Source organism: Lacerta agilis, chromosome 4 (assembly GCF_009819535.1).
Source record: "Lacerta agilis isolate rLacAgi1 chromosome 4, rLacAgi1.pri, whole genome shotgun sequence".
Taxonomy (NCBI): Eukaryota; Metazoa; Chordata; class Lepidosauria; order Squamata; family Lacertidae; genus Lacerta; species Lacerta agilis.
The window spans coordinates 25,472,128-25,494,298 of record NC_046315.1 but is presented as its reverse complement, the minus strand read 5'-3'; the positions used below and the strand labels follow the sequence as shown (position 1 = coordinate 25,494,298).

The window sequence follows — 22,171 nt, the reverse complement described above, 5'->3', positions numbered from 1 at the left end:
AAAACTTGCTTTCAACCAATCATTTACCTAAGTACTGAAATCCTACACGCAATTTCCTTCTGGTAATGATAAATTAAGCAAAAAAGTAAATCACCATTGTTTCCAGGGCTTTCTGAATGAAAGGTAGCAAAAGGGTGTAGTGGGATTATTTGTTCTAACTACCGGTATATCGTTCAAAGATCATACATTACAGTTAAGTAATTTTCTCATCTTCAAAAGGTATTAGTTACAACAGGATTCCTACTTTGTGGAAATTATGATGCTCCGGGGTTCTCTCGGGGGGGGAGGGATATGTTATCTAGTGCAGTGTTTTTCAACCTTTTTTGGGCAAAGGCACACTTGTTTCATGAAAAAAATCACGAGGCACACCACCATTAGAAAATGTTAAAAAATTTAACTCTGTGCCTATATTGACTATATATAAAGTAATTCTCTTGAATTTTTCATTTTTTCCCACGGCACACCAGGCAACATCTCGCGGCACACTAGTGTGCCACGGAACAGTGGTTGAAAAACACTGATCTAGTGCCAGTTAAAAATCTCAATACAAATAATAGCCAGTTGAAGAAAGATTAACCAAGTGTTGGATGGTGACAGTGGGAAAAATAAGATCTATTTCTTGAAAGCTGTTTCTTGTGGATGTTCTCTTGAAAGAAAGAAAAAAGGCAGAAGAACTGTTATAAGTTGGAATTCTACCCAGCAGAAACATTTTTTGCATTGACTCTCGACTTTATTTATTTATCTAATAGAATGTATATACCATATGATTGTAAAAACAAACAAAACCCTCCCAGTGGTTTCCCAAAATATAAAATAAAACATAAAAATTATCAATAAAAACACCTAAACATTATGAATATTCAAATGTATTGAATATTCAAAAATATTCAGAAGGTGATTAAAATCAAGAATTGTAGCCTACCAATGCATCAGCACAAAAAAGTTACCGGTATATGTGTTAATGATGGGGTCACTGAACCATATAATGAAGAGAAACTTACAACTACTGATTCAATTGACCCTAAATCAGGCTTCCAAAACCTCGGCCCTCCAGATGTTTTGAAACTATAATTCCCATCATCCCTGACCACTGGTCCTGCTAGCTAGGGGTCATGGGAGTTGTGGGCCAAAAACATCTGGAGGGCCGAGTTTGAGGAAGCCTGCCCTAAATGGTATGCCTTGATTGGAAACCACTCAGTGCTACAGACCATGTGTAAATCCAGCAATGCAATTGTGATGCAGCAATGGCCTACATAACAACACATAATGCCTGGCGTCAGAGAGTTGCAAAGTGTAGGTGCTGCCACACTAAAAGAGTGTTTTCTCACAAGGATGGAACTAGTATTAAGTGGCACTTGTGGCAGTGACAGTTCCGCAGATTGAAGTGGTCAAGTGGGCATATATGGGGTTGTCGGAATACGTTTCACGGATCCGCCATGGATTCATATTTATTTGGTTATTTTATAAGTTTTTCGAGGTCTACTTTGGTATAATTGCGCGTAAAAGCGAAAGTGAAAGCATGAATGAATAGTGTGGTTCACTTATGAATTAATCCGCCTTTAGTTTGTAGATCCGGTCATGTTCAAAGTTGTTAATGAGCGTTAAACTTGCTTCCCGCCTTTTTGGAGGGCAGCAACAGTGATTTTATTGGTTAAAGTACTAATGATGATGTCACGTTGTTCCCTAATAAAAGGCAGAGGCACCCCGCTTAGGCAGAGGATTTCGTTCATGTTCTTTAGTTGGGTTTTAGTTGAAGTCAAGTTTAGTTTAAGGGATTAGGAGCGGGCTGGATGGGTTGGATGGGTTTTTCTTTAGTTAGAGTTAGATCGCGGAAGATCATTCGGTTTTAGTTTAGTTAGGTTTTCTTTTAGGTTAGCCTAGGGTTAGGCCCGCGGAAGATATTTCGGTTTTAGTTTATTTAGTTTAGCCTCGCGGAAGATCGGGCGCGCAGGACTTTAAGCTTAGGAGAACTTAGCTTAGGGGACGAGCCTATGCGGGTTCTGCCGAAGCCACTAAAGATACAACCGGTGTCTGTCTTCCTTGGGGTTAAAGGGGGGAGTAAAGTAAATTTTTAATTTTCAGTAAATTGGTCCGCCTATTCAGAAGTCAGGGTATATATTTTATTTCACGAGGCAACTGTTCATTAAAGAAGGCAATTAGGAACTCACACTTCATCGGAGTCGTCAATTGGCTTACTCAACATCCTTCAGACTGTGAGGCTTGGCCGGCGACCGTGCTCAAAAGCACGCGGAACGCTGGCCACTTTCCCCGCAACTGGTACCTCGTGCATAACCAATCCAAGCCGTGCACGAGGAGCTCCAGCACCCAAACCCCGACAAGGGGTAAAGAAAGAAAACCAGTCCCAAAATTTTAAGGGCTTTATATACTAGTAGTAACACCTTGAACTTGCCCTGGTAGCAAATGGGCAACCAGTTCAGATCTTTAAGCGGAGGTGTTGTATGCTGACAGGGGGGGGGGACAGAGAAAATGATAAACAAAGAATTTTTTTATTACAGATGCTTAGACTTAGTTTCAACAGAGGAGGAGGACTTTGTTGACTGTGGCAAATGTTTCACAGAAAAGGTAAGCATGGAGGCTGGCCTTGGAGGAAAGGAGAGAGCTAGGTTCACATAGGGATTCTGCAAGGGTAAACGACAGCAAGAAAGAAAAAGTGGAATCACTGAAAAGGGAAAGACCTTCAGAGAGTTGAGGGTGGCAGTCTGGTTTTTAAAACTTATTTTATTCCTACAATTTAATAGGAAGTGTATGAAGAAAGAAATTACCCATCTTTTAAGAACGGCACTATTACATCAAATTCTAAGTCAGGATCTGTAGTCAACTGATCCAGAGAAATCAGAACAGTTTTTTTTTCCCACTCAAAGGAAGGGAATACTGCTGCATCAGTCCTGCAAACATCAGGTTAGATACCCCTAGCTGTTGCACGAGAGAGTAAACAGGAAGTAAAGCAACTGTGGTTCAGTCCTACGCAATGTTTATATACCACTCGACTGTAAAAAAAGAAGCAGCAAGCAAACCTCAAAGCAGTTTTATGCGGGTCTAATAATGTTCAATGGAACTTAGTCCATTCCAGGTTATGTGTCCATAGAATTGCAGCCCCAGATGTTAATTTTTCAAAGAAAACACAGCAAACTTCAGACCAAACCAGTAAGTAGGGAAGCTACCCACAAAACTATGAGCTTCAGTGGGAAACTTTCAAACATGGTGTTCAAAAAAGAGATTTAGTTAAGAAATGTGTCATATCTATTGAGTGGAAGATTTCACAGCTGAAAATATGTCCAAATTCCAACCTGATTCACATTACAGAACAGCAGAGGTGACTTGCATTACTAGCACACTAGATAAATATACCTTTTTAAAGGCACAGAGGTCTATTTAGAATCATGCAACATTACTGCCACTTCAGTCAAAGCATCCCAAACAACCATTAAAATTATAAATGTAAGTCAAGAGCACTTCATTTCATAAAATACACACACCACTTAAACACACACACACAATGAATAAGCTGCATTTGAAGTAGGTTTGGTTTTTTTAAATAATAATAATAATTATAACTGACACAGATCACTCTTCTGTGAACAAGTTAACATAAAAGTCCTATTCTCTCAGACCACAGGTTCATCTGGTACAGCATTTTGTAAGCAGCCCAGGAAACCCACAAGCAAGGCAAGGAGGCAGCAAATCTCCATGGTATTCAGAGGCATAATGCGACCTCTGAACCTGGTGGTTCCATTTTGCCATCATGGGGTAGTCAAGATAGGTTCTCCTGTCAAGTCCACTGGGATGACTAGGAGTTGCACAACAGCACTTTCCTATAAACTGTGGCCACATCCACATACATTTAAATTACCTTTAACTAAGCATACAACTTCCACCTCAAGGAATCCTGAAAATGGTTGTTTACCCCTCACAGAGCTACAATTCCTAGCACCCTTAGCAAACTGCAGCTCCCCAAAATCCTTTTGGGAAAGCCCACATCCTTTAAATGTGCTTTAAGTATACATGACCTGTGACCCTGTGTTTAAAGAGAAGCATTTACAATCCATTTGAAATCCATCAAAGCTTTCCAAGTATTTACAGTATAGCCTTATATCATCTTTGGGAATATTTTATTCTAGCACCACCAGCAGCAAAATTTCTTAACACCCCCCCCCCCCCAGTTTCCCTTCTTTCACCTTGTGATATGCTTTGCTCGGCTGAAATCCAACTGCTCAGACCTTAGCAAGTTGACTCTGAAGTAAAGCCAAGGTGTCCCAACGGAGCCTGCTCACAAGGAAGTGTGCCTCGCTAGGATTGTAGCCTGTATAAAACACACTTCTGCTAGCATCTGGGGAGCAGTATTGCGTTGAGTTTGAATGTGTTTGAAAGTTCCAAATGGGCACACAAAATACTATGCACTCATATGCGCTTCAATAATTTTGATGAACTATCGTAAGAGAGAGAGGAGAGAGAGAGAGAGAGAGAGAGAGAGAGAGAGAGGAGGGTATTCCTGTGGTGTTGCAAAATAGATAGGGAACTGTTCTGCTTAAGTGTGTGCACGTTTGGTTAAAAAAGCAGCACAAACCAGCGGGTGTGAGAATGTGGGCATCCACTTAGTCTGTGTTTATAAACTTGAAGGGGGAAACAGACAGAAGTACAGGAGCAGAGGGGAAATGATAGGCTGGTACCTGTGAGGGAAGCATTGGCCCACATGATCATTCATAGGGATATGGAACATCATGGGAAAGCCAGCATCTACTTCACAAGGTCTTAACTACAGAGTGAAATATACTGGAAATACTGCACTAAACATATAGGGGGTATAGTCACATAGGGGTTTAGGATTTAATGCAGACTTGTGGCGTTTACAGATCAACAACAACAACGTTAGTGAGAACATGATACAACATTTAAAATGCTGAGCAAAGTTTCAAGGCAAACAACTCTTACGAGATCTTCTCATTCCACGTCGTACTTTGCATCCTGCCTATCGTAAACTCTATGTTCAACTAGCATATTGCATCATGAAGGTGAAATGTCAAACGAAAGGAAGTATCGCATTACCCAGCAGGACCAATGGCTGTATAAGGGCAGCTTCTCATGTTCCTATTAGCCCCTTGGGGGCTAATGCAAATAACAAGTCCGCTGTGAAAGGCTTCTCTTCACAGAAACCTAGGAAAGCCAGGTCCCTGGGACCAGTATGCCCATCCCAGTATGGTAGCTTTGCATTGCTTCCATTAGCTAAGGTAGTGACAAGAGGATCTGGATCGCCATTTCAGCATATGAAACGTTAATAATGCATGCCTGTGGTTTTCAATGCCATTATTCATTTACAGGGCCGAGAGCAGCAACTGTGAAAGGCATCAGGGAAGTCAGGGAGGTGCCGCCAAAATTACCCACCTGGCTCTTATGCCAACCAATGAACAGTCATTGTGCAATGTTTACTTCAGAATTGATGAGTAAGATACATGCAGATGTATAAAAGGTGTGGCAGTTAGAGCTGTACAGAAACATGAAATGCCACTTGCATATGCTGCAGTTCTTGAATTCTGGGAATGTTTGGAGTAAAAGAGCCAGTGTGGTGTAGTGGTTAAGAGTGGCAGACTCGTAATCTGGGGAACCGGCTTCGCGTCTCCGCTCCTCTACATGCAGCTGCTGGGTGACCTTGGGCTAGTCACACTTCTTTGAAGTCTCTCAGCCCCACTCACCTCACAGAGTGTTTGTTGTGGTGGAGGAAGGGAAAGGAGAATGTTAGCAGCTTTGAGACTCCTTCAGGTAGTGATAAAGCGGGATATCAAATCCAAACTCTTCTTAAGGCTTGGTGGGGTGGGCCCAATGCTCTTTCTTCGTTGGTGCCAAGATGGTGGAACATCCTGCCCATTCTTGTTGGTCTTCTGAGAGATAGCCAAGACCTACTTTTTCCCAGCAAGTAGTTTTTTTGGCACTGCTATTTAAAATGGCCAGAGTCTGATGCTTTTATACTAGATCTGGGTGTTGGCTTGTTTGTTTTTAAACAACTTAAATGTTAAGTTTAATTTTTATGCATTGTTTTAATAGATGCACTTGTTTGCAACCTTAAAAATTCACTAAGAAAGATGGGATAGAACTCCCAAGATGAAAGAAAATAAAGTCACCATGGGGTCTTTTGTACACATGTAAATTTGTTTGATTTGTTGCTTCCAAACCATGTTCTGGATGTCTAATATGGAATGGCTTTTTCCCATATGGTCCTCTGTTTGGGTCCATGATGCTATTATGATAATGTTTCTCGTTTCTAATGATTAATGTGTTTGTCAACTATTGCCTATCAGTGAATCCTGCAAGCTCTGTGCCTTCCTCAATGTCCCTCTCATATAAATATATGTATATAAGAATACTTACGCTCATTGATTTCAGTAGTCTACTCTGAGTATGACTAATGCCCAAAATTGCCCCATAGTAATAAAAGTATAATTTAAAATCAGAGCACTCAATGTACTCAGCAAGGAGGTCTTGGGCAGTATCCAATGAACACATTCTATTAGCGCAACAATTTTCATCTGGGAACCCCCCCCCCCCGAAGAACAGATTTTGGGGGCTGCAGTGGAAGGAGAGAAGGGAGTGCCATTGCTCAAGGAAGGAACCTTGCACTGTCAGGAGGCTTACTTACAACATTAGATACTCCCAGGTACATGCATGACTCCAGACTCAGATTGCAATCCTAAACAAATTCATTACTGAGTAAGCCCCACTGAACTCATTGAGGATTACTTCTGAGTAAACCTGCACAAGAGTGTGCTGTTACATCATTTAGAAAAGTCGCCATGTTGTCTTTGTCTACATTTTTACATAGTGAATTGAATTTTTATGTATGTATGTATGTGGGACGCGGGTGGTGCTGTGGTCTAAAACACTGAGCCTTGGGCTTGCCGATCAGAAGGTTGGCGGTTCAAATCCCCGTGAGGGGTGAGCTCCCATTGTTCAGTCCCAGGTCCTGCCAACCTAGCAGTTCGAAAGCACATCAAAGTGCAAGTAGATAAATAGGTACCGCTCCGGCGGAAGGTAAATGGCGTTTCCGTGCGCTGGTCTGGTTTTGCCAGAAGCGGCTAAGTCATGCTGGCCACATGACCCTGAAAAACTGTCTGCAGACAAACATCGGCTCCCTCGGCCTGTAAAGCAAGATGAGCGCCGCAACCCCAGAGTCATTCGGACTGGACTTAAGTGTCAAGGGTCCTTTACCTTTACCTATGTATGTATGTATGTATGTATGTATGTATGTATGTATATTCTTCTTTTCAAGGCCCACATCTTCACTTGATGACTCACATGACAATACAAACAAATTCAAATGCTAAACAAGCACACACAGTATGAATGGATGCTGTTGTGACTGAACAGAGGGGGATTGGTGCATGGAGTTCCTTTGGGTTCGAGGCTTCAGATATGCATGAGTAGGTTAACTGACCAGAACTCTGATATCCTGGTATTGATATTAATTAAATAGAAATTGTAATGTTTATATTAAGCATGGATTTATCGGATTCTTTTTGAATTATTGCATTGGTATTGAACTGTATTTATTGCTTACTAATGCGCTTATTTATTATTTATTTGGAAAACGTTCACTCACCTTTCCTCCAAAGACATCAGGGCAAGTTAAAACAATAAAATGTACACAAAAGCAAGTTATTGTTTTTACTTTCATTTCATTGATGAGTTATTGTGTTTTATTATTATGCTGATATAGATACAGCAAATTGACTAAAATGTTATGGATATGTTTTGGTTCTTTTTTAAGGTTTGTTATTGTCGTGACTCACTTTGAGCTAAATTTTGTTCCCTTTAAAACAAGCCAATGGTTCTAAAACATGTGGCTCCTATAAAATAGGGTTGCCATATTTCAATAGTGAAAATCCGGAAATTGAGCTTTTGGGGGGGCAAAGTCAATGAAAATTGAAGTTTTTGAGCTATTTTTAAGGAAATTCACCAAAATCTACATTTGCCAAACATCCAGATGGCAACTCTACTTTAAAAGCAAACTAAAAAGTAAGAAGGGTATTATCAACCATAAACTGGTTTTAAAGTCACGCTTTAGAAATGGAACTCAACACAAACTGAATGTTGAGAATACACGTTGGATATATGTTAGGGGTCCGCATCAGGTCTGTCTGTGGACTGAATACCAACATGAATTGACAAAATTTGTGGGCCCTGAAAGGGGCCATCTTGCATGACATTTTGCCTGCAAAACATTTCAACACTTGACCTGACTCGACTCAGTTAGTCTGTCCTATTCACATAATTTCAGTTTTGTTTTGTTTTTAAAAAGGTAATTCAGAATGCCATGAATGTGGTTTCCTGTAACCAGTCCCCCAACCCGCCCAGTCCTCTACAGGCTTCTTCTGTCGCTCCAAAAGGGACCAATTGTTTGTCTTCACAAAACATCTTGTCTAACCTGTGTGCATTAGGCTAAATTAGTTGCCACGTGTATATTATTAGCTGAAGCCAAAATGGACTCTTGCTTTGAGGAGTGATTCCTTTACATGATTATGAGTTTGAAATACTTTTCCATTTCATACTGGTGCTTTGAAGTTTCTATTGCAATTATTTGTATGTTTTAATAGATTTAATATAGATAAATAGTTTAAATTCTATTACTGGTTTTTTTTAATTACCCCCTTATGCTTTTAGCTCTTTCTGTTTAACAGCAGCAGCAGCAACAACAACAATTTTATTATTTATACCCCCCCCCCCAAATCTGGCTGAGTTTCCCTAGCCACTCTGAGAGGCTTACAGTACATATAAAACATATTAAAACATCAAATGTTAAAATCCGCCTTGAGTCAGGGAAAAAGATGAGATATTTTAAAAAATACAATAATAATTATACTGGGATGGAGAGCCTGCAGCCCTGTGGGTATTGTTGTACTACAACTCCCATTGTTCCTGAGCACCGGCCATGATGGGAGTTGGGAGTCCAATAGCACCTGCATGGCTGCAGGCTCCACATTCTGAGAACAGGCAGAGTATGCTGAAAGTTAATTCACTTAGACTGCAATCATATAAGCACACTTACTGACTTCAGTGGGGCTTACTCACTAGTAAGGCTTGCTTCTGAGTAAACCTGCTTAGGCATGTCCTCACAGTCACTTAGAAATGCTGTGTGCTTTGAAATATTTAAGCAGTGGTTTCAAAAAGCTAACTATTTTAAAATGTCGTTAAAATCTTGTAATTGTTACTTACTGTAAATAATTAATTACCGATACAGTACTAGAATGAATTTTGTTTATTAATATTACATTATATTATGTTACATCAGGAATCCATTTGGGATGGATGAATGTATGCTTTAATGCTGATAAGTACTAATGCGTCAGCACAAAAATGTTGTACTTGTTAATAAGGGCACTGAACCATATTATTAAGAGAAACTTACGACGACAGATTCAATGGTATGCCTTGACTGATGCTACAGACCATGTTTAAATCCAGCAATGCCAATTCTTATGCAGCAATGACCTGCATAACAACACTTACCTACTCATTCAGTACAGCTGTACTGAGTTCAGTTTCACATTGTTTTGTCAGTATTCACCCTGCAGAAGACCTTCAGGATTTTCCATAAATCTCCCCATGGTCTCACAGATCTCTTAGATCATCATATGCAAATATAACAGAATGGGCTAGTTCAGACAATGGCGACCACAGGGCAAAATATGGAAACTTCCGCTTCAGTTTTTGGTTAGCTGCAGCTTGCCATTTCATCAAAACCCAACCAACTTATTAATCTTAACTATTGTTTGATTGAACCAAGCCAATTTCAAAATATGGTTTGTTTCAGACCTTAGTTAACATGGCCCACGGTGTAGGCTGAGATGCAACACTAAACCACAGTTAATCCAAAATGGAAATGAAAGCTTCTAATCTCCTCCTTGTAGCCATGCTGGAGGTGAGGGGAGAGTTTACTGTGATGTCTGAACTGGCCCACTGTGTCCCAGGTGACTGATTAGTTGGCTCCTAGCCATGCTGAGACACTGAGAATGACAGCTGAGTAGCAGTATCACATTTTGAGAGGCTCTTGGGTCACAACTTGGAAACCAAAGTTTCCTTTACACCTTTTTCCAAGAACCTATGCTATGACTGCAGCTGTGGAGGCCACAGACCAAGCATACAGAGCCACTGTTCTTCTGTACTCTGCCATTCCCATGCCCTTGAGTCTCTACAGTATTTAATGGAGAGCACTTCGTAGCAGAAGAGAAACAAGAAAACACAGCAAGCATGTAAAGGAAGCGCAAGGAAGGTGAAAAGAAAGGAAGAAGTCGGAGTTTCAACTTCCCACCTTGACCTGGTTCCTCTCACCTTGCAATCAACATAATGGCTGTTCTCCAAACTCAGGTAGACGTTACTTTAAAAATAGGCTGCTGCTCAAGCATGAGCAAGCTCACTTGCAATTTCAAACAAGTGGCATTTAAGCCTCACCCCAACAGTCACCACAGGAAACCCTTAAACAAATGTATGGTCCTATCTATGCAAATATGCAGCAGCTTCTATCCATTTCTTTTTTAGACTACTTGATAGATTGGAGTTTCTTTATAGAAAAGAATTATGTTGAGAAATAACTGCTTCTCATAATCTCACCTTGTGACTTTTGTGTACAGTATAGAAAAGCTGTTCAACTTCTAAGCATCTTTCCAATGAAAGGCTATAGAATTTGATGAAGTGAATGCTGGTACATAGAAATAAAATATTCAGCTAATTTTCATTAAGCCTGTACCACTTACAGTACAAGTTGAAGAACTACCTTGACTTCACATTACGTGTTTTTCAAAGGAACACAATGATCTATGACAAAAATCTTACCACATTTTATTTCCCCTCTTCTGTAATTCTGGATCTAATATCCATTTCAAATCAATTAATGGTAGCTGAAAAACCAAAGTGCATGAATGCTGTAATATATTCTAGAAGTATGCAACATGAGAATGATTTGGAACAGGGCAATTTTAAAAAATGTTGTTGAGGTAAACAATATTATCCATGGTGATTTCACAGTTCTCTTATGAAAAAAAAATTAAGACTAATCTTATAGACTAAACTCAGCTATAAAATAGTGCTTATAGGTATCATTCACAGATGGTGCCCTTGATATATCAGTTACAAACTGTAATATCCTGATGTACCTAAATTAGGTTTTTTAGATTTATAATCAGGTACTGTAATTAGTGCCACATTAAAGTACAAATCTTAAATCCATTGTATGTCAGAGTTGCTTAATAGCAAATATAGCCTAGCTGTATTTTTTCTAGAGAGAATGTGCATTTCAGAAGTCGGTAGAATCTGATGCTCTTCGTGTTTGCTGACGTAATAGAGGCATGAGCTGGACACATTTTTAAAATGAAATTTCACATTGCAGTACTTAAAAATCACGAGTTGACAGCCTAAAGGCCTGATTGACTTTGCACTTTTTGTGAGCGTTCTTGACATTTGCTGATCTTTATTATGTAACATTCCCACCATATCAAAAACTAGTATAAGATGCCATAGAGGACAATGGTGCATCAGCAATACCAAGCCCTGCAATAGTGGATAGCTCCAAACTCATTTGTTTACATTCTGCAGCTCTCTCATTTGGTTCAAGAAGAAAGCAGGCTCCTTCAACGCAAATACAGTATAAAACAAAACAATAAAACCACGAAAAAGGGAACTGACAATCTTTACTGCCTGGATTTATTAATGAAAATACACGAAAGAGAACCTGGAACATTATTTGTCCCATTTTTCACACATATGCAGCACCGGAACAGACAAACACAAAACATGCCAATCTGCTGTAGGAAAACAGTACTCGGCAAACATTGTAATGAAGTAAGACTGAACAAACCAGTCAAAAGCATTTAAGGAGGAGAGGCAGGAATTACCCTACCCTGTCCTCATCCAGATAGAGAGAGGCAGATCCAGGAAGGAGCCTAATTTGAGAATTAAATCAAGTAAAATCAAGCATAATCCCATTACCCTCCTTCCACTTAAAGGAAGGCTATTTAACCCTCTTGATACGTCCATGTACTGAAACAGCAGAGTTTCCCCCTCACACAAACGCCCCTAAAAAGAGTGTTGTTGGGGGTGAGGGAGCGCCTTGGTTCAAACTGACCCTCACAAAGCGACCAGGGCGGCTCAGCATTTGCTCTTCTTCCCTTGCCACTATATTGCCTTGGAGACGAGATATGAGGAAGAGGGAAGGGAGCTCGGGGTGGAGGCAAAACCTAGCTGTACTCACTATTGCTCCAGGATTTCAGCAGATATTTGATGCTGATTTCAAAGAAGCCGGAATCCTGCTGGCTGGCCATGTCTGCGGCATACAAAGAGCCTCCCTTCCCGGAGCAGCTCGAGTGGCAGGTACTTTTGCCGGCGAGATGGGACTGTCACCAGCTAGTGATGTAAACGGAGGGGGTCAGGGGAGGAAATGAAGTCTCTGCAGAGCCTCTCTCCTTCCGCTCCTGAGAGCTGGTGGTGGTAGCTGCTTGCTGCTTGCTGCTGTTGCTGCTGCTGTTGCCTCTGCTCTCCCAATCGGCGCCAGCAAGCGACACCCCCCCGCGCGCGCCCCGGAGGAGACGCCTGCCCCCTGGTCATCCTTTAGGGGGGGTTGCTTCTGCCCGTCGCCATCGCACCCTGCTCGTGCGCCCAGGCTCTCCTCTGCCCTCGGAGCTGCGGCAGAAGCGCAGGTTGTCGGGGGGAGGAGAGGGAGAGAAACACACGCAGACGCAGCAAGCGAGCAGCGATCGGAAGGAAAAAACACCTCTTCCTGCCAAACGCCCAAGCGAGCAGATCCGCCACTGCGGGCAGGTTCAGGCTCCTGCTGCGCACAGCCTCTCTCCTCCGATCCCAGCCTTGGGTGAGCCCGGGTGGCGCGCTTTTGCTTTCTCTCCTCGCCGGCTGGTCAGCTGCTTCCCTCTCTTCTCAAGAGCGGCGGCGGCGGCGGCGGCGACAACAACAACAACGCCTTCCTCGGTCCAACTGCATCACGCTGCGGTAAAGGCAAACGCTGCACCCATCCGCTGGATGTGCAGCGGAGGAAACCTCTCCCCCCCCTTCTTTCTCCACCCCTCCCCTCCACTTTTATTATTATTCTTTTTTTCCCTGCTAGGGTCTCAACTGCCTCACTTGTTTGGGTGCCTCTATCCCCGCACCAGACAAGTCGCGGCGGCGGTTGTTGTTACCATTTTGTCTCGAATCGAGATTTTAAAGAGACAGCAGCCAGGCAGGAGGAAGAGGAGGCAGTTTCTGCTAAAAGCAGCTTCCTCGCGCGTTGCCCGCTAAGCCGGAACATCCCGGATCGAAACCTGATCCCTGATTCAGCCCTGGAGGACTCGCAACCCTGCTGGGGACTAAAGCCCACCCCTGGACCCTGCCTTTGGACAAAGTAATCAGTTGTTGACACAAGCCTCTGAGCATGAAAGGGGTGAAGGGAAAGGCTTGCTTGGGCCCTTCATTGCCTGTTGGCAGCTCCTGCAAGTCATTCTGGGCACCATGTACAGGCAGTGTACGTTCTTGGCACACTGCTGCTAAGCATTTTTTTTTTTTTTAAGGTAGGTCGCAGTGGTGTGCGAAAATGGCTGGTCTTGCACAGGCGGGCCTGCATGCAACCGGATCACCACACGGAGAGGGAAGAAATCCTACAGTATGTTTTCTGCAATTTCTGAAAGGTTTCCAGCTGCCCCTGCAAGCTTGTCAGCTACACGCTAAGGACATCACGTCTGATTTCAATAGAGCATCCATCCCAGGGCACGGGATTAGGATATAGCACCGTCAACATATGTGGTGCTTTGCAGGAGTAAGCAAATAAAATCAGGCCTCTGGGCTGTCATTCAGCACAGTAAGACTTACATAAAAATGGCCCTTGTCTCAAAAAGATTACAACCTACATTACGGCAGTAAGCAGACATCAGAGGGAGAGAAGGGGGAAAACCAGGGGAGGAATAGGAGAGGATAACTTTTTTGCCAGAATAATTCACCCCTCTCTTAACTCCTAGTCTCTAGATGTTGCTGGCCTGCAACCCCCATCATCTCTGGCCAGCACAGCCAGTAGGAGTTGTAAAATAATAGAAATTGTAGAGAAACTAATAGGAGTTGTAGATTCATAGAATTGTAGAGCTGGAAGGAACCACAAGGGCCGTCTAGTCCAGGCATCCCCAAACTTCGGCCCTCCAGATGTTTTGGACTACAATTCCCATCATCCCTGACCACTGGTCCTGTTAGCTAGGGATCGTGGGAGTTGTAGGCCAAAACATCTGGAGGGCCGCAGTTTGGGGGTGCCTGGTCTAGTCCAACTCCCTGCAGTGCATGAATCTTTTGCCCAACATGGGGCTCGAACACATGACCCTAAGATTAAGAATCTCATGCTCTATTATCTTTGTACAATAGGCTCATTTCTACACATGTACATACACCCTTTTCTATCCACCACACAGGCAAATCATCATCATCAGAGCTCGAGGACAAATTTCAGCCAGGCAAAAACACCCAAACCAGGGCAAGTGAAAGGTCTGGCTGGGGAGGGGGTGTAGCCTGGGGAAAGTCCTGAGGGCCAGATAGAGAGGCCTTGATATTAAAACTAACACTCTGCTTTGGATAGGACTCACCTCTCTCTCTCACACACACACACACTAATTTTAAGCATACTTACTTGGAAGTAAATCCCATTTACTTCAATGCAATTTAAAGTGCAATTCTGTTGTAACATTGGCTGTCCCATTATTGTAAATGGGTTTGTCATTGTGGTTTAGTAAAAGGGATGTTGGATAAGGTTCAAGAACTTGGCAACACAACCTTATTTCCCTTAATGCTGGACAAGATGCTTCCAACTAGTCAGTTCACCTGCATGGGTGGAGACTCAGACCGATGCTCTGGAAGAAGTTGTGTACCAGTGGAAGAAAAATGTGATTTGTTGTTAGAAGTTGTCGAGAGTTTGTAGCTTGTAGATGAAACGGTAAGTGCAGCCTTCCCAGGCAGGGGGAGGGGTGGGCTACACAAGGTGCTCTCTGTGGATTTGTTGCTTGCCTGAATGAGTACCCACTTGTATATCATAAATAAAACAAAATACTACCAAGAGACCACACATCCCCAGTGTTCTCTCAGTCAAACGAAACTAACCTGTTATGTCCCACTCCTTGAAGAAGGGGATTAACAAGTAACACTGTTCTCAGTGTGAGAGGGTCAGGGTGCAGAGGACCCCATTGTGTTGTGCCTATAGCAACCCACTAGGCCACATGGCACAGTTGCCAGGAGTCAGCACCTCGCTTGGTGGTGGTGCCTGCTTGCTGCCCAAGAGGAAATGCAGGGGCTGGGAATCTGATGAGCTGGATGGAGAGAGGAAATGGGAGTATGATGGCCTGGCTCAATTCTACCCTCTGCAAATCGCAGGCAAGCAGAGGAAATAACTTACTCACACATATCTGGACACTTCAATTTGGGGTAGTAGTGGTCCTCCCAAGTTTTGCTGAGCTCCATCTCCCATGAGCTCCAGCCAGCATGGTTAATGGTCAAAAATAAGGAGAAGGGTAGTCCAACAAGTTCTGGAGGACCACAGATTAGTCCCCAAGCAGGACTGCACTCTCAAGCAAATGTACTTAGGAAGAGAGCCTTCATGTCATAGTACCGTAAGTTCCTTCAAAACCAGTTGTTATCACCAGAACCACTGATCATTTATAAAATAGCCCCAAAGTATAATATGGTAAATATGGTTTGTGAACATAATGCCAAGTAGTGTGCAAGTGCTATGAAACCAGGAAGACAGAGAGCCAAACTGCATATCAAATGAAAATATATGTGCACAAACCCCAGCTGCTGCTTCTACACCAAAGCTCCCTGGAAGAAATGGAGAATGGTCCGCTAGGGTAAATGGGGCACTGCCCCATCAGCCTGTCCATTCTCAGCTGGCCCCACCAGCCTGCCTACTTACAGCTGATCAGGGAGTGCCCCTATGTTTCACTCAATCTGGCTCCACCCACTGCTGGTCTCCCCTGCCTTATGGGGTACCAGCAGCCCCCAATGCTTGGGAGGGAGCAATACTCAGAAGTCAATCAGTAGGACATATGCATTTCCCCCCAGGAGGAGGAGGAGCAGTTGAAGCAGTGCCAGGGCTTTCATTTCCCTGCTTCCATCCAGGCCTCGGCACTGAATATTAAAAGCAGAGACATTTCCACTTTTAGGGCTAGTCAAGAGTCAGGGTTTGCAGCAGCAACAGCAGCAATTCTAGTAGGGATCTTTATGCACAGAGGGGTTGATAGTTAATGAAAAGCAGCTGTTAATTGTGACAGAACATACAGACTTCTAAAGCATTCATAGTGGAATGATAGGGATCAACAATGCAAACTATGTTTACATGTTTAATATTACAATATTTATTATGCCATTCTCATACATCAAGGAATTGTTTCAGGGAAATGTTACTGAACAGCACAGGTTTCACAGAGCTGCAAGTCCAGTTCATATCCAAGAACAATCTTGCAAATGACTAAGACATTTTGATCACCAAGTTGACCATGAAGTAATAAACATCTTGGAGAGAAACCTCGGAATTTAATTAGAGATTAGAAATAAACAAATCTACCAGCAGAATTCAATGGGGCTTACTTCAGTTACTCGGAACAAGTACGTATGCACACTTACTTGAGGTAGGAAGCAATGATTATAGAGCAAATCCTGTCCAAAGCAAATTCCAAACAACAGAAACTTATGTGTTTGCTTTAGCTGATATGGAAGAAACAATATACTGCACCACAGCAACTAATAGCACATCAAACGTGACTATGCCAGGCATCATACAGGCACACAAACTGAAGCCATTGCCCATTCTTAGGGTGTCGGGCTGTGTGACTAGACCCGTTCCCTAAAGTCACACAAAATACTTATATATTGTTGCTATCTGTACAGCAGCAACTATGGCAACCTTTGTATCATCACTGCAGTCTTGAAACCTGATGCTATGAGCTACAGCAATGGTAGGGCCGGCCAAAGATATTTTGCTGCTTGCGGCAAACAGCAAAATGACACCCACCAGCAAGATCTGAAAAACTTACAATGAATATTCACAATAGCTGACACAGAGTATCCAGTTGTTACTGGCTGCTATTTTCTGCTTCTTTTGTATTGATTATAACCTGATATGCTCGTACCCTGTCTTACGTTCATGTGTGTACACACGCACTCCAATAAGCATATATACAAAGAGAGAGAGAGAGAATTTTATTTACGGCCATAGGCCCATACAAATAAAAAACACATAGAAAACAGTTTGTGCAAGTGTGTGTAGTATATACAAAGAAAATGGCACCCACCATTCCATATACAAGAACTGACTAGAGCAGCTGTTGAAATGTACTTCAACACTGGTGATGGGACAGCATTTTCCACCACACTGGAGGACAGCAAGGTAACAGAGGATGCAGGGTGTAACGCACACAGCTCTATTATCCAACACCTAACCAACTTGCTGACTTGCTCTGCCTAACGGTAGGACCGGCTCTGAGCATTGACTCAGCAGTTCAGCTGTGGGAGTTTTAAGAGTGACCATATATAACAGGTAAACATTCTATGATTCTATAAATACACAGGTTAAATACAAAGAACATTATTGGAGGTCATGTGTCAAGGGGTGCACAGAACCTAAACAAGTGCAAACCATCCATTTGAATGTTACCAATATGCTTGAAATGTGTGAGAATACACAACTCCCTCTTGTGGTCAGAACTGGCAGCTGAACAGTCCTGTCCTTTTTAATTGCAAACATTATGTACCCCTTCAGCTCAAATGCATGCCTGGTTCACTCTCTGTTCTCCATCTTGGTGTTTGTATTTGTAAATGAACACATGCTTTTTCATTTTCTGTTTGTTTGCTGGTGTAACATCCTGCTGTTACCCAAGTTACAGATGGAAGTGCCTTGGTAGCTTGTCAAGTATCTTGCAAGATGCTTTTCACTAGCTAAGTGAACAGTGCTGGGTTACCTGACAGGCAGACTAAGCCCATGTTTGGGGCACCAGCAAAGCAAGGGCACACACATAAAATTAGGGGGGGGTTAAAAAAAAAGAATTTGAAGAATAAGATTTTAGAATGCTTTTAGAATGGAAGAAGCTTTTAGAACAGAATATACTCATGCCATGTGCTGTTGACTGTTGTCCAGCTTTTTCTCAACAGTCAAGTGATTTTATACTGGAAAGTATAGCTGAAGACCAATCACAAAAGGGAGAAACTATAGGAGAGGCAGAAAGCATTGCAAACAAGATGCAAGAACTAGAGTTTGTGTTCATGTTGACTATGTGAAATGAAATTTTACAACAGAGCAGTGCATTACAACCCTGAAATGTAATCCATTGGGTTACCGGTATTTGCTTTTTGGGGAGGGGAGGGAGATGCAGTGAGCAATGCAATTAACTAAAGCTGGAGGGAGTGAAAGGACCTGGCGAAAGAATTTAGGGTTTCAGCAGAGAATGTCGAAAACATTATCCGAATGCAGATGAACAGCAGGTATACCTACCGAGAAACAACAGAGGGACAGACACGAAAAGAAGTTTCTTGGAGCTGGGTTTACTAGCCCACCATCACATAGTCACTAGGTCTACTAGTAAAAGTTGGCCTGTTCTCTGAAGCTAGTTATGTATGCATATTCATTCATTCATTCATTCATTTCAAACCTTCACTTTGCCCCTCTTGGAAAAAATTCCCGTGAACAGTAGTGCATAACACCCCAAACACTAACAAGGCAAGCTAAACTAAGCTAAGCTAAGCTAAGCATGAACCATGTGGCCTGAATTTTCAGTATTCAAGCATTGCCACTTGAAATGCAAATGTGCAGTGTTACCTGAATTAAGTAGTTACTTACCCAGGTGCAGATAACTTTCCACCCATATGCACAGTGAAAAGAAACTCAACCACTTTTACAACCCTGAATCAAATTATGGGTACAGTGGTACCTCAGGTTACATACGCTTCAGGTTACATATGCTTCAGGTTACATACTCCACTAACCCAGAAATAACGCTTCAGGTTAAGAACTTGCTTCAGGATAAGAACAGAAATTGTGCTCTGGCGGCGCAGCGACAGCGGGAGGCCCCATTAGCTAAAGTGGTGCTTCAGGTTAAGAACAGTTTCAGGTTAAGAACGGACCTCCAGACGAATTAAGTTCTTAACCTGAGGGTACCACTGTACTTGCTACGGCCACAGGAGAAACAGAAACACTGTGTAAAAATCTATGTACTTGTAATAACTGTTGTTTTTAATGTTTAAACCCTGTAGAGTTCTGTATATTTATTATTATTATTATTATTATTATTATTATTACTATTACTATCATACCATTTGTTTATAAGAAACATGTCACTTGGGGGCAGCACAGTGGCATTAAAAGCTAATCAAATCAACAGCAGGAAAATAGGGGTGAATGATTTACAGTAGTCTAAAGCGAGATGAGTGCCGCAACCCCAGAGTTGTCCGTGACTGGACCTAACGGTCAGGCGTCCCTTTACCTTTACCGGTAAGCTGCGAATTGTGTCAACATCAAGGCACAAAACTGAAGTAGCTGCTTTTATTTTGCTTTCTCCTCAAACATATATACATTTTATTTGTATGCTACCTTTCCATAGTTAAAACCATGCTGAAGGCAGCATACAACATGAAAAAATACATAATTACAAACATAACAAAAGTAGTCATAAACAATAAATAAGCATCAAAAAGTGCACAACCAAATTAGTATTTATTAAATTTTGAATACCACCCTCATTATAATTCTACATAAATAATAAGATACAAAATAAGGATACACAAAATACTATCAATAACAGCAACAACCCTCCCCCAACATAAACTTCTCTAAACAATACCCAGGCAAACAGTCTGTTCAGCAGCCTCAGCTTTTGTAGCTGGAGTCAGGCATACCAGTGATGTTCAGTGTGAAAAGCAATAGGTAGCAGCTAGAAAGGCACTTCCTTCCGTTCATTGCCCAAGCTGACTCAAAACATGTACGTTTATGAAAAGAGAAATACGTGCCAGTTTGGCTCACACACCTTGAATTTTGCTGTCTGCATAGTGGGTCCTACACTAGTTTCAGGATGCCCCTTTAGTCCATATCTGCCCCCTTGACCACTTCAGTCTGTGGAACTGACATTTTTGCATGTACCTCATAATGTCCATTTCATATTTGCAAGGAATCAAGACTTTCAGTATGGCAGAAGCTCCACTCTGCAACTCCCTGCCCATTAATATTAGGCCGGGATTTTTGCTGAACTGTTTTCCAAACCTGCTAAACACTTGTTTGTATAGGCAATCTTCCCCAGACATGCAGCTGGAACATGGAATTTTTAAATTACATATGTTGTTTTAAAACTGCTGATTTTGTTTGTTTGTTTGTGATAAATGTTTTATAGATTTTTAACATTTGATCTTTTAGTAGTATGTTTAATGAACCCAGCCAGATGGATGGGATATAAATAATAAAATTTATTATTACCATTATTATTATTATGTTTTTATGTGACTGGCTTAGAAGTTTCTGTTGATTGAGTAGTATATAAATATTATTGCCAAATATAAACTAGCTAAATAAATAATGTCCACTGTTCCAAAATGAAAACGTAAAGCTTAAGCTGAAACAGTCACATGCTCAGTACAATGTATTACCGGTATCTCAAACATTTATATCCGATTTCCTCACTTTGAAAACAAGGAAGCAGGAGCTTCTGTTTCTATTTTCTAGATTTCTAAATTTGTCATACAGGGCAGGGACTGAACCTCTTTTTCCTTTTTACGATAAGCAAACATGACCAGGCATGATGTACAAATTCAGAGACTGCGAGAAGGTAGATTTCTAGATCCGATTCAAAGCCACCCTATGTGCACGGAGGGCTCCTTGCAAATTAATTTAAAAATGCCACCTCCACATATTTAAATTCTTCTCTTACGTTTTACAAACCTTTTGGCTAGCTACAAAAGCCAACATGTACTGCAGCAGGCCAGTAAATTGTTATGGTTGCATTGTTTAAAACCAACTGGCTTAACTAAAACCTTTTTTTATTTTAAAGAAGAAGAAAAACCAGAAGTACAAAAAGTGTATTGAAAAACTAAAGTGCAGTTCTGAGAGGTGAAGAGTCAGCTTGTTCTGGGCAGGGTTTGTACTCCCCTGGGAGGAACAGGTCCACAGATTGTGGGAACTCATGGATCCATCACTGTCATTAGAGGCTCAGATGGCATGAGTAGCTAGGAGTGCCTTTTTCCAGCTACTGCTGGTTCGCTATCTACAGCTTCTTTTTTGACAGAGAGAACCTTGGCAATGCACTCTATGCTCTGGTGAGTTCCAGAATGGATGGTTGCAATACACTCTATGGTGCTGCCCTTGAAGACAACTCCTAACTTTAGCTAGTCCAAAATGCACAAGCCAGATTACTAACTTGTTCCATTTAGAATTGACGTGACCCCTGTTTTAAAACAGCTTCAGGTCATTTGCAGACCAAATTAATGTTTAAAGCCCTAAACAACTTAGCTTTTCAGAAATTTTGAGCCTGTCTCCTTCCCTACAACCCCTCATTGATGTTAATGAGGTGGTAGTTCCACTGCCTTCAAAAGTTTGGCAGGTGGCAGCCTAGGAGAGGGCATTTTTCTGTGGCACCCAAAGCTGCACAATTGCCTCCCCAAATATATTAACACCTGTCACCTAATTACCTAAAGACACATCTCTTTACCCTGGCCTTCGACACGAAACCTATATAGTTTAGGCCGGGTCTAATAATGAAGAGCAGGTAAGAAATTTAAAATTAAACAAACAAGACTGAACATATAATCCTTCTATTACCAATATATTTTCTTCCTTCCTTCCTTTTTGCCAAAGGCTAACTTGACAATGCAGATTGGTCACTATTACATAATTTGGCTGTTACTTGACATTACATAAGAACATCACCGAGCACTTGTTAAACCGGAAGTGAGATTGTTAACAAGAGAGCCTGCTGACATTACACATCACCACCTGTCCTGTCCTGCAATTATATTTGTAATCTTTAAAATTACACTAAACAAAAAAGGGGGGATATTTTAAACAAACATGTTTCCTCCTCCTCCTCCTTTTTAATTTGGGTGAGTAGCAGCATATACAGCAGTGTGTGAACAATTATTTTATCAAAGTGCTTCTCAACCACTTTGGCTGGAA

General features: G+C 41.8%; 1 protein-coding gene across 10 annotated transcripts in view; it reads right to left on the bottom strand.

The window, feature by feature from the left end:
* FRY (FRY microtubule binding protein) overlaps window positions 1-22,171 on the bottom strand; it is a 170,483-nt gene that overhangs the window by 131,577 nt on the left and 16,735 nt on the right. Inside the window, exon 1 of one of the 10 annotated variants that reach the window (XM_033146470.1) lies at window positions 12,254-12,509. The exons of 8 other annotated variants lie outside the window; for them this stretch is intronic. In XM_033146470.1, coding sequence (XP_033002361.1) covers window positions 12,254-12,323 — 70 coding nt within the window. In that variant the 5' untranslated portion in view covers window positions 12,324-12,509. Of the gene's footprint in view, window positions 1-12,253; window positions 12,510-22,171 lie in introns of those variants that run through there. One more of the 10 variants, XM_033146472.1, reaches the window with a different exon arrangement.